A 12,630-nucleotide genomic window follows, 5' to 3' on the forward strand; every position below is an offset into this window, starting at 1 on the left:
GTGTCTGCCATTGTTTGTTTCTAGAGGACCTATTGATGTAGTCATAACCTTTTTCTTTCTAATGTAACTGTAAACTTCTTTAGGATTTGATTTGCACGTATTAGCAATGTGGATCTCCAGTGCTCTTTTGCTTTGTTTAATAAGTCTTTTCGATGTGCGGCGTAGATTACCGTATTGTAATTTATCATCATTATTTTGTGTAGCTTTATATTTATGGTATGCCTGTTTCTTGGCTATTAAGTTACTTTTTATTTCACTGGACCACCACTTTGGTTTACTATTTCCAGCTGGACGTCTGTTACGTAGTGGCACACATGACTTTACCACTTCATTAAATTTTTCGGTGAATATTTCCCATGCTTGGTTTATGTCATCGGTTTCAGACATTTGATTCCAATCTGCAGTTGCAAGTAGCGCTCTGAGCCTGTTGAAATTAGCTCTACGATAATCTGGGACCTTTTCTTTGCTCTCCGTTTCTTTTACTTTTTCAGTAGTAATATTAAACTGTATAGTTCGATGATCACTGGAACTAAACTCAGGTCCTATTTCAACGTTGTTGACTAGGTTATCATTTGTAGTCAAGATGATGTCTAGGATATTGTTTCCTCTCGTTGGGTATTCTACGTGTTGGGAAAGGGCGCTTTCCTGAAGATTCGTATAAAGCTCTTGTCCTGAGTGTGCCGTCAGTGGTTCACCCCACTTTGTTACCGGTAGATTAAAGTCTCCAAAAATTACGCTATCCTCTTGACAACAAATTTCCGCAATTTGATCATAAAGTTTTTCATCTGTCTCAGTTGACTGTGCTGGCGGACGATAGATGAGACATATATTTATTTTGTGTGAATTAATACTTAGCTGAACATAACTGGCATCTATGTTGGTAATACTGGGTTTGGATAGCACAAGGGGATGGAGACTAGTTTTCACATATAGTAAAACACCGCCACCAGCTCGATGTGGTCGCTCACAGCTGAAAATATTGTACCCTGTTAGTGAGTATTCCGCTAGAAAGTCACGGTCAGATGTGTTAATCCAGGACTCTGTGATGCCAATGATGTCATAATTTTCTAGGTAAATTAGAGATTCTAAATCCTCAAACTTGTTACGTAGACTACGTGCGTTAGCATAGCAGACTCTAATTCCGTTCCGAACAGTTGGTGATCTGACTTTGTGGGTATTTACGTTAAGGTTACTGTTCCTGGACGTGCCGCGTTTTTTGATCTGAAGAGGGCAACATTATCGTGTAGAAGTCTACCTAGCCGTGCCGCTCCTACTGAGTTCAAATGGAGACCATCTTTCTGGAATAGAGTATGTTGCTCATAAAACTGGTCCCACAGATTGACAAAGTCGACTCCATCTTGCGTGCAGAGAGATTTGAGCCGGTTATTTGTGCTGAAGGCCTTATCATAGAAACTATTTTCTGCCTTGATCCTTGGGAGTATACCAGATATTATCACATTTGTGGACTTAGTTTTGAATCGTTTGATCACTTCATGATACTTTGCTAGTATTCCTCTGATCTACTGCGCTTCAGATCATTTGTACCAACATGGATAACGTATAGAGTTTGATCATTTGCGTCTTTGTGACCTCATCGCAGGCTTCTGTGTGATATCACTTAGTCCACCTCCTGGAAAACAGTACCTCTTTCTGCTGATTTGGTCACGTCCACAAAATTCCTCGAGCTGACTGCGTACAATATAGTCACAAATAAGCCTTGTTTCTTCTGTCTCATTCACCGGTTCTGCAAGGATCTGGTATCGATTATACGTAGTTATGGTAAGATGCTTCCTCGAATCTTTTCCGGGTTTTGCGCCATTTCTTACCATAGTAAAGGGGACTTCGCTGGCGAGGAACGTACTGAATCGCTGGGTGAGGAAGATACTGATACACTATTATTTGTGACTGCCTGATGGGCGGGGGCTTGTACGAGCTCGGTTTGTACGCTTCTTCCTTCTCGAGTGCTGTTGCTGACTCCTACATTTGCCACTACAAACTCTTTCAGTGTCTCAAACTCTGCCTTGAGTTCCCTGTAATTTCTCTGCGATTCAGCTAAACCATTTTCTGATCTTTCTCAAGATGCATAGTTTGCACACAGGCGTTGAAAAGTAATTTGAAAAATACTGAGCCGCAAAGTTTCGACCAGTACACTCTGGCAGGCCTTTAGGGTAGATGGCATTTTGCAGCAATATTTCCACAATCCCACACAAATAAAAATAGTATACAACTGGTTAATGGATGTTGTTACAAATGGTCAATTTACTCTATATATGAGATATTGAATTTCTAGGGAGGTTCACTTACTTTTTATATATTATCTTCCTTTACCAGTATAAAAAGAATAGAAAATCTACCTGCTATGGCACAATCCAACCTACATGGATTCTTTTACCAGTGTAAGAGGAACAGAAAATCTGCTTGCTATGGTACAACCTACCTTAACATGAACTGTGTAAAATGAAAAGGGAATCTACTTGCTAGGGTATGATCTAGCTTACCATGAATTGTGGAAATACACCATACACTGATTCACTGGAGAAAAAGGAAAAACAAAAACAAAACAAAAATAACAATGGAATGTTGGGGAAAAAATCAAAATAAAAACCTAGCTTCTCTCAGTGAACAACTGAAAATAAAAATAATATACAACTGGTTAAGGGATGTTGTTAAAAATGGACAATTTACTCTATAAATGAAAAATTGAATTTCTAGGGAGATTCACTTACTTTTTGTATACTATCTTCCTTTAACAGTATAAAAAGAATAGAAAATCCACCTGCTGTAGCACAAGCCAACCTACATGAATTCTTTTACCAGTGTAAAAACAGTAGAAAATCTGCTTCCTATGGTACAACCTTACTTACCATGAACTGTGTAAAATGTAAAGAAAATTTACTTGCTATGGTATGATCTAGCTTACCATGTATTGTGGAAGTACACCATAAACTGATTCACTGGGAGAAAAAGGAAAAAAGAAAATAACAATGGAATGTTGGGGAGAAATCAAAATAAACACCTAGCTTCACTCAGTGGACAATGGTTTGTAGTGCAGAAACTATTTCACTGGTGTAACATCAATCACACAGTTGTTACTCTATACAGAAGACAGTGCTATTCACTTGCACTAAACTAGCAAGCAACTTAGTTAGTATTTGTTACGTTAGACTTTAAAGTAAGACGTACAAGGATGGTAGTGGGAACAAAAACAAAGAGAGCTGGTAGGTAAATACACTTTCGGTTCACTACACCATTTACTGTACTAGTGAGAAAAGATAATCTGTTTGTTAGATATCGTTCTAACTGACCTTGATCTGCGGGAAAATAAACTATAATATGTCTGAGACCAGAAATAACGGCGGGAAAGGGCAGGAATACGAAGTGGAGGGTGGCGGTATATGTAAACAAAGGAACACGCGAACGCTTTACACCTTTAACCCGCTCTAAAACTTTTACATGAAATCTATTTAAATACTTTACACGGGGGAAATATGTCTACGACTCTTATACACTTATCTGATTCACTTTCAAACCGATCTTCACTCAAGCTTGTGGTTGAAACACTTGGATATGCGGAGCTGCTTTAATGCGTGTGTATCTCAAGATGGCGCTGAGGAGATTTAACAAGTCAACATTGAAAACACCTGTTCTTGTGGACAAAACAACATATGAGCAAACTTACTGGATTAATCCAAACCTCTACAGAGATTACAAAACATCTTGCTTTAATAATGATTTAGATAAATTTGGAAAGCAGAATATGCTACAAGGAAGGTAAATTATCACTGCATTATCATGGCCTTTTTCCAACCTGAAACTGCAGCAACAAATATTTCCTGCCTTCTGTTGTCCCCTTATCTACTCTCTTCACTCCATCTCTGCCACCAACATTCTCAATCACCACATCCTATGTTTTCGAATCTTTCTTGATTATATTCATCTTCTCAAAGGCAACCATACTATCTAAGCATATTCCCTTTTACCCTTATAGTACCCTTATTGTACAATGTTCAAAAGTATATCCACTCCAACCTATGAGGTCTACATTAAATACAAAACAATGCAACATCAACATAAACAATACAACAAATAATAATATAATAATAATAATAATAATAATAATAATAATAATCCATCCATCATCCAAATCTACGTTGCCCCATGAAGAGCGTAGGAGCCCGGGGCTAGGCAGTTGGTCCTGACATTTAATATGAGAGTGACCAGCCTCACTCATCCCTGAGTGAAATTACGTAAGCAATAAACCCCAACCATCCCTTGGATATAAACCTTCACCAGCTCAATAATAATAATAATATCAACAACAATAATAACTGCTGGATACTGCTGTCTGTTCTGGTCCCGGGGCTGAACAAAAAAAAAAGGGAAAAGCTCACCTCATGTCCAGCCACTGACTCAGGCTCATGCTGCTGCTGGTTTGTCTGCAGTGGCTGTGGAGTTGACTGTGGCTGTGGCTGTTGTTGCTGCTGCTGATGTTGCTGATGCTGTGGCGGCGGCTGCTGCTGCTGCTGCTGTTGCTGTTGTGGTGGCTGCTGTTGCTGTTGTTGCTGCTGCTGCTGGTGTTGTTGCTGCTGCTGCTGCTGTTGTGGTGGCTGCTGCTGTGGGGGAGGTACTTGCTGCTGTGGTGGTGGCTGCTGTGTCTGAGGTGGGGGTTGCTGTGGTGGCGGCTGCTGCTGCTGCTGCTGTGTGTGCTGTTGTTGCTGCTGATGCTGCTGGTCACCCATTGGCCCTGGCATTCCCCCACCCTGAGACATGTTGCCCATACCAGGAGGTGGCATACCCCATCCTGGAGGACCCATTGGAGGCCCACCAGGTGGCATGCCATGACCTGGGTACCCACTCCATCCTGGGCCAGGGCCAGGACCAAAACCTGCACACAAAAAGATTCTATCATCAGAGCCACTATAAACTTAATACTGTACAGTACGGTATGGTAATTAATGGAAGTGTGGCTTATTCAACTTGGCAAATTTTGGTTCATGTCATTCTATTCCCCCCCCCCTTGTCTCTCTCAACCCCACCTCACCCCACCATTGGGTGGGAAAGGTAATGATGATGATGATGATGAAGATGATGATGATGAAGATGGCAATGTGACTTAAACAACTTGCACAAAATCACTGTTCTTGACAATCCATCAGAATTACAACACAAACAGTTGAGCAGGATATAATCAGACCATATGAGCATGTCAGACAGGAAACCAGCACTAAACAGCCAACACTGGTCATGTGGATGATGTCAAGGGTTGCTTTTGAGTGCCAGGAGATAATAGTAACAGATAGCAACTAAGAGATATGCATCCAGAAAGACTGCTATGCAACAGTACTTCATATCTGTGAAGAACATCCATAAATTAAGTTTTTAAAAAATCTGATGGCCATGTTTGTACAGTGCCTCCAGACTATTTTTTCCTCATATACCCTCTCTCAATCCTCCACTAGTTCTCTTCCTCCTCTTACCAATGTACTGCTCCACTCACTTTTGTATAATCATTATCACATATACTGGCAGTTTTGTCTGTGTACATGATTTTCATCATCATCATCATCTAACCCAGTGTTGTACCATGAGGAGTGTAAGAGCCCAGGGGTAGGTAAGTTGGTCCTAGCATTTAAGATGAGAGTCCTTGAGTTCCATTACATGGACAATAAACCCCAACCAACCCTTGGATATAAACCTGTACCAGCTCAATCTGGCTCCAGCACCTTAATTACCCTCTAAACCACCAGGCACCATAATCTGATTATATGGTTACCACCCAGCACAATTAATGGTTTTCTGGTGTACAGGAAACTATATGGCTTGTCACTCAGTGTACAGTCACCCACAGACAGAAGGAAGAGGAAAGAAAGAAGGAAGGAAGAGAGGATGGGCAGTCACCTGAAAGCAGCACTACATTGAGTGAATGGATGATTTTCATTACAGTCATAAACAAGGGGACTGTAGGTGGAAAGGCTATCGTATGTGATATGTGTAACCTAGCTAAGCCACCTGAGCTTGAAGCAACAATGTAAACAACCTAAACGGTGATATATATGCCACATTCAGATAAAAATTGTTAAGGAAGAGGTGCCAGTGTCCTATGGCAATGAGAAAATGGCTACAAGACTCACCTGGTGGTCCTGGAGGTACTCCATATGGTGGTGGTCCTCCAGGTCCTCCAGGGAAGGGACCTCCGGGGGGCATGCCAAATGGAGGTCCACCTGGGGGTGGCCCCATTCCAACACCCGGGGGACCCCATTGGCCTCCCTGAGGCCCCTGCCAGTTGTTGGGGCCACCAGTGTTGCCGCCATCATCATCATCATCCTTTTCTCCATTTTCCTGATTCTGACCTCCTCCCGGACCTTGATTACCTCCACCACCACCTCCTCCTCCACCTCCACCACCACCACCTCCTGTGTTGGATCCACTCCCACCACCACCTTGGCTGGGTGGTGTAACTCCAGCTGCTTGTGCCATTGCTTCAACCTGAAAAGAGGGGACTTACACTCCACCAACAGTTCACCTATTGTGCACTCATATTTACATTCATCATCCCTACCTCTTTTTTTTTTCCACCTAAGGATGGGGTGCTGCATTTAAATCATGCAAATGTCATGTTGAGCAGATGACCTGATTATAAATTACTCTCATCAATTCTTATACCTGCACTCCAGTTCACAGTTTACCAATCATGAAATCATGATATATTCAAATCAAGCAAATGTTATGTTGAGCAGATGACCTGTTTGTAAAATGTTTTCATTAACATTTCCACCCACACTACAATAGCAGTTCACCTTCCATGGATTTCTGTTTTACTCAATCAAGGAAAATACTTGTATATATAATGTTCTGCAGATGTTAAATGGTATGGTCACCATCATACACATTTCACAGAGGAAACCATTTAACTAAACATTCACATGCTGCTAACCTCCTGTTGGGTGAGTATCTTGACACTATCACCTTCCGGTTTGGTCCAAGTGGTCTCCCGAGTTCGAGCATTGTAGTAGTAGCACTTGCCTTCCCCTGTCTTGGTTTCCACCCAGATCTCACCACTCAGGTCCATCCCTCCGAGTGCATTTGGTTGTTGCTGCAATACAATCAAGGTTTGGACTCACACAACACATTATGCACCTTAAGACCTATGCAATACTAACACAGCATAGCAGATGCATGTTATCTGACTTACTATGATCAATAAGTACTGATTAACCAGTTATACAGGATACGGGCAACTTAAATGAAGGTCTACCATACGAACAATGAGAAATGATGAAAATGATGTAAACACAAAGTTTTCTTAGATGTAAAATTCTATTCAAACACAAAAATACTCTAGGCAATACAATAAAACATTATTTAATACAGGCATGATGAGTTCTGCATACCATAAATTATACTTTACTACGGAATAACTCCTTCGGCATGAGGTACTTAATATTTTATTCCTGAATAGCCACACAATCTCTGTCACTTTGAAACAATCTTTAATTATGCCATCAGGATGATCATGTCTTACTGATTTCACTCCTCTCCCTAATGGGAGAATAAACTGAAGTTATTAGATGATGATGATGTTTCATTACTGTCAGCCACCTTAAACTTGCATATTTTTGTCTTTTTGTAGCTTATTTCTCATAGCTCAATGGGAGGATAAGACCATACTTCGGCTCTACATCTACTCCTCAACAATTTTTCATGATTACCACCATATTCTAGTGTTATTTTCTTGTTCCAGTTCATAATAAAAATAAATGGATCGCAATTTTTGGCGATACTGGAGTCAGCATAACCTGTATTCGTCAGCACAGAAGGCTTTCTGGCATCTCTCCTATAGCAATAAGTCTGCTTATTACACATTCATAACCACTATTTTATGTCTAAAACATGGGCATAGTTCACATGCTGAAATAAACTGGTAAGGAAGGGGTGCTCTTTGTATGCTTTTTCTATCCTTTTCATACCGTACTGACGGTTTACATAAATAATTCGTATGAGCCACATGCAAACAAATATGAGATTCTGATATGTAATATGCTGTAATCAACTCATATGGAACAGGTGCTAGACAGCTTACTAAGTCCTCAGGAATAAAGGTCAAAATGTTCGGGGGGGGGGGCACCAATGTGACTCACATTCTGGTTGGGTGGCTGATTGGGCGGTCCTCCAGGTCCAGGCGGTCCCATTGGCCCCCAAGGTCCCGGTGGCCCCATTGGTCCCATTGGCCCCATAGGACCCATTGGAGGCTGCAGTGCAAAAGAATATTTCATTACTACTGATAAAACATGACCTAATAATTAAGGATGTCCTCATCGTACCTAAGAGTTAAGTTTTAAAATACTACTTTTTACAAAAGTAGCTGCCATACATTAGAGGAAACTGGCAACAAATCAACTTCATAGGTAGCAACGGAACTTTAATATCTTGCATTTCTTGTATATCACTATGGACTTTGAGGGGGGGGGGGGGAGAATTATCAAGGACCTGTAAAGGTGGGCTTATTCTTGACATATTTCAGCAACCCTTGGTCAACTCACCATGCCTGGAGGTCCCATTGGTCCCCCCATGCCTGGTGGTGGTGGAGGCATGGGGCCCCAATTTGGATCAAAGGGAGGTGGTGGTCCTCGTGGTCCAAACCTTGGCCCTCGTGGTCCAAATGGCGGTGGTCCCCTGAACCCTGGTGGTGGGGGTCTGAATCCTGGTCCTCCTCGTCCACGAAACCTTGGTCCCCCAGGCCCTGGTCCACCTGGTCCACCTGGGCCACCTGGTCCTCTTGGTCCCATTGGCCCCATAGGACCCATTGGTCCCATTGGGCCCATCGGGCCAAAACCTCTGCCTCTCCCTCTGAAACAATAAATTAGTAAATAACATAGGGATGAAATTTTATGAAAACTCATGAGCCACTGACACAATTTCTGCCTCAGTTGACTTGGCATCTACCCTACAAACCCACCCATTTGACAGAAATCAAGTCATGAACTGTAGTATAGCAGTACCTGGTACCGGTACTGTTTTTTTTTTTTTTTTTTTTTTTTTTTTTTTTAGGAAAACATGATCTACGGGGTACATTTTATATTTCAACAAATACTTATTTTATGGGTATGCGATGGAAGAGGGCATACTATGGATATGCTAATTTCAAGGTCAATATATATTCTAATTTAGCTGTATCAAGCACCAGAACCATTCTAAATTTAATTTTTTACCTCCATTTCCAAGACCTACATCTGTCCTCCTGGAAACAGATTAAGATATAGTTACGGTTGCTATCCAAGATTTATGTCGCAGTTTATGGATTAATACCATGCACTGTGCACAGCGTGGACTGACAGGTCCCCTAAAATTTTTACGATAATTTATGAAGTACCGGTACCTGGTATGTGATAATGAGATAACATGTCTTACATTTCTGTATAACTGCTGACTGCACTGTTATGTGGGATGTAGGATGATCACACTAACCAGCAGAAGTGTCCCATAAATGACCATAAAAATTTAAGAGCTTGCTTACACTAATGTACACTCATTTTTAATACAGTACTGTATATAGCTTTTAGACACAGAACGAGCTGCTCTGCAGGTGCATTAACAGCAAAAAATGAATACAGTATATATTACATGTATACCATATAACCAAACCATACGTGCTCCCTACGTGTGAAGTGGGTTGGTGGAGGGTTAGTGCCCCTCCCTGTAAAACAAAGAGTCAAATGGCCACCCCGTACGGGATTATGGCGTCTGGCAATAGATAGATAGATAGATACCTCAAACCATTAATTATTCAAATGTTAATCATCTCTTATTGATAATTTGTGAGAAAAACTCCACAGAGTTACTGGACAGGTCAATGTTGCAAATTAATAAAAATACCAGTAACAATACTACAGAAATTGTACTGTTGGTTATAAAATAATACCAGAATCTAGAAAATTATCCGTTTTTGACCTATATAAACTAAAGTCTCTGGCAACAGACAGACAAACTGATGCATATGAGCCCGGGGCTAGGCTACACAGTTCCATCATTTAAGGCAAAGGTGACCGCCTTACTTACCCGAGTGACATTACACAGGCAAGAAACCCGTACCACCCCTCAGATGGAACACATACAGGCTCCATCTGGTTGGAAAGACTTAACCCAATAATCTAACAACCCTTACCGTATGTAAAAACAGAAACCCTGATATTATTCTTCCAACTACCATACATTTCTGCTTGAGGACAAAGACTATTAACTACTTATACTTACACACTTCCAGTACTAAGGAATTCTCTTACAAAACGTCCGTTTTAGTTTTGTACTCATATCCTAATTCATTTTAAAAACCGTCACGTCTGACAATGAAAGACCTTACCAGTACACCTTCAGTGTGTTTTTGAGCTAAAAAAAAAAAAAAGGGGGGGAGGGGGCGGTCCATCCACAATCAGAAATGACATGGATTAATTCTCAGCTACGAAGATTAACCACAGTAAGAGGCAACATTTTACATATTTTGGTCCCTTAATTTTGATGTTATGAACAAAATTAATTCCTAAGCAAAAAGGTGCAGCCTTTCCACATTTTCTATTTAAATGAGTCTTTCACAGGTTACTTGTTACAGTTCCTGGATTACCACAGCTACTGGGAATTTTTATAAACTTACATCTGAACGCTACAAATGAGGATTTGGAATGCGTATTCCGTTGACGTCTACCAGTAGCTGGCCATATTTAACATTCCTAATGTGAATTTTTAAATTTGAATGTTGACTGTCAAACACCTGAGGTTAGGTTCGATAAGGTTTGGTTTGGTGAAGTTTGGTTAAAGCATTAAGTTTCTCACAGCTCTGACACAGGATACACTGATGCATCCACTCAGAGCAATGGTTGGTAAACAACATGGCCAGTCAGAGAGATCATCGGTAAACACTGCCACAGGCAACCTGGCCACTTCTTTAACTACCCAAAAATTGGTATATTTTCTCTTCCCAATCACTTTTTGCTGTCACAGGTCAACAGTTAACTATGTGTGTTGCATATGTAAAAAACTGCTTACTCTGAGACCGTGAGTTTCTTATAATATAGGTGGAATCATTGCATCCGTTTTGGTAAAGAATTATCCAAAATCGTATGGTACATAAGCTTTCGACTAGCTTATGAGTTATTTTTCATGTAATAATCAAATGATCATAATCTACTTTAGTGGTCTCTCCTCATTTCATGGTTAACCTAGCCCAAAAAGAGGCCATGCGGGGCACAAAGGGCCATGCATTCCTTTATCCTACCCTACCGTAGGGGCTCATGATGAGACTACTTACTTAGGTCTGATGATTAATTCGCTTATAGTATGTACATCTTTTACATACATCCACAAATTTCTCCTCCGTGAAACCTAACATTCTCAAATTTTATATGCCACGAGGCCCTGGCTGAAGCCATGAAAAAAAAAAAAAAAATGCGGCAATTCTCTCAACGAAATAAGGTTATCGAGGTGCCATGTTGGTCAGGTACGGTATCGAATTTAGTAAAGCTTACCTGAATCCACCTCTGCCACCACCCCTCATATTCATTGGAGGTCCTGAGCCACCATCATTGTCTCCGTCTGCGTTTCCACCATCTCCCGGTGCTGAATTAAGCTTGTCGGGGCCATCAACATCATCCGACATTTTCGAGTGTGCTACTCCCGATGGCGTCCGCTAAATACTCCATGTCATTGTTGCCATTATGCCGGCGTTGTGCGCTTTGTCAGTAATCCCTTTTTCTTGTAATTGAGAGCCTCTTATTAGTCAGAATGAAATAAAAACATTATCTAATAATTTTTCACATAAATTTATCCTATACTTAACACAAAAGAAAGGATAAAATGAGGTAAGAGTCTCTTTCAGCATTGGTACACTGCAAATACAATTGTTACCAAGCAAATTTTTTCAGCATCCCACCCCAACAAAAATAAAATCGAACCTCTGACATCTCTCCGCCAATTATTTATATTGCAATACTCATCTACATTCCTAATCGGTCACATAGTAGGTAGTTAAATCAATATAAACCTGAAATACTTTATGATAATAGGCGTAAGGGCGGCAAGGTTGCACTTTAGAGTTGGCATACTGACGGATGCGGGCTGCGCATGCGCATTTTATTAATGGTTTTCATAATCCAATACAATAAAATTTTACTGCTTACACAAGAGGTGATAGGTAAGGTTACAAAATGCTCCATCGCTGATGCAGTATATCAAAGATATACGGATTTAAATATTGCTCTCTTTAAAAGGAGCCAAACAACACATTTTTCGTCTGAAACAAAAACTACAAAAACAGTGTGAGAACACTTCTGTGGCGTCACATGATTTTTACACATCGTTTTGATCTTACAAAACATGTGTACCACTGGAGGCTGTGACACACCCTTTAAAACTACCATTTGCCATACACTGCTTGGGCGCTTGTTCTCTCTTTCTGGACACACACATCACAACGCCTTTAGGAAGGCCTATCTATTTATCTATTGCCGGCCCAGACGCCTCAATCCCGTTTGGGGTGGCCACAAACAAATTGCCTCCACGTCGTCCTGTCCCCCGCCATTTCACTGCCCTGCTCCCAACTCACACCCCCCTCTCTCATACACCTCTCCACCCCATCCCTCC

The 12,630-nt window shown here is 41.0% G+C and overlaps 1 protein-coding gene across 2 annotated transcripts in view; it reads right to left on the reverse strand.

The window, feature by feature from the left end:
* Positions 1-11,668, reverse strand: part of LOC145414569 (uncharacterized) — a 36,102-nt gene extending 24,434 nt beyond the window's left edge. For both annotated transcript variants that reach the window (XM_080284087.1, XM_080284088.1), the window contains exons 1-6: positions 11,517-11,668; positions 8,541-8,847; positions 8,139-8,249; positions 6,935-7,093; positions 6,132-6,486; positions 4,392-4,885 (exon numbers count right to left, since the gene is read on the reverse strand). In XM_080284087.1, the coding sequence (XP_080140213.1) occupies positions 4,392-4,885; positions 6,132-6,486; positions 6,935-7,093; positions 8,139-8,249; positions 8,541-8,847; positions 11,517-11,647 (1,557 nt within the window). In that variant the 5' untranslated portion in view covers positions 11,648-11,668. The remainder of the gene's footprint in view (positions 1-4,391; positions 4,886-6,131; positions 6,487-6,934; positions 7,094-8,138; positions 8,250-8,540; positions 8,848-11,516) is intronic.
* Between the last annotated feature and the right edge of the window lie 962 nt (positions 11,669-12,630).

Source organism: Coenobita brevimanus, chromosome 100, assembly GCF_032717465.1.
Source record: "Coenobita brevimanus isolate Jiangsu-jjx chromosome 100, ASM3271746v2, whole genome shotgun sequence".
Classification (NCBI taxonomy): Eukaryota; Metazoa; Arthropoda; class Malacostraca; order Decapoda; family Coenobitidae; genus Coenobita; species Coenobita brevimanus.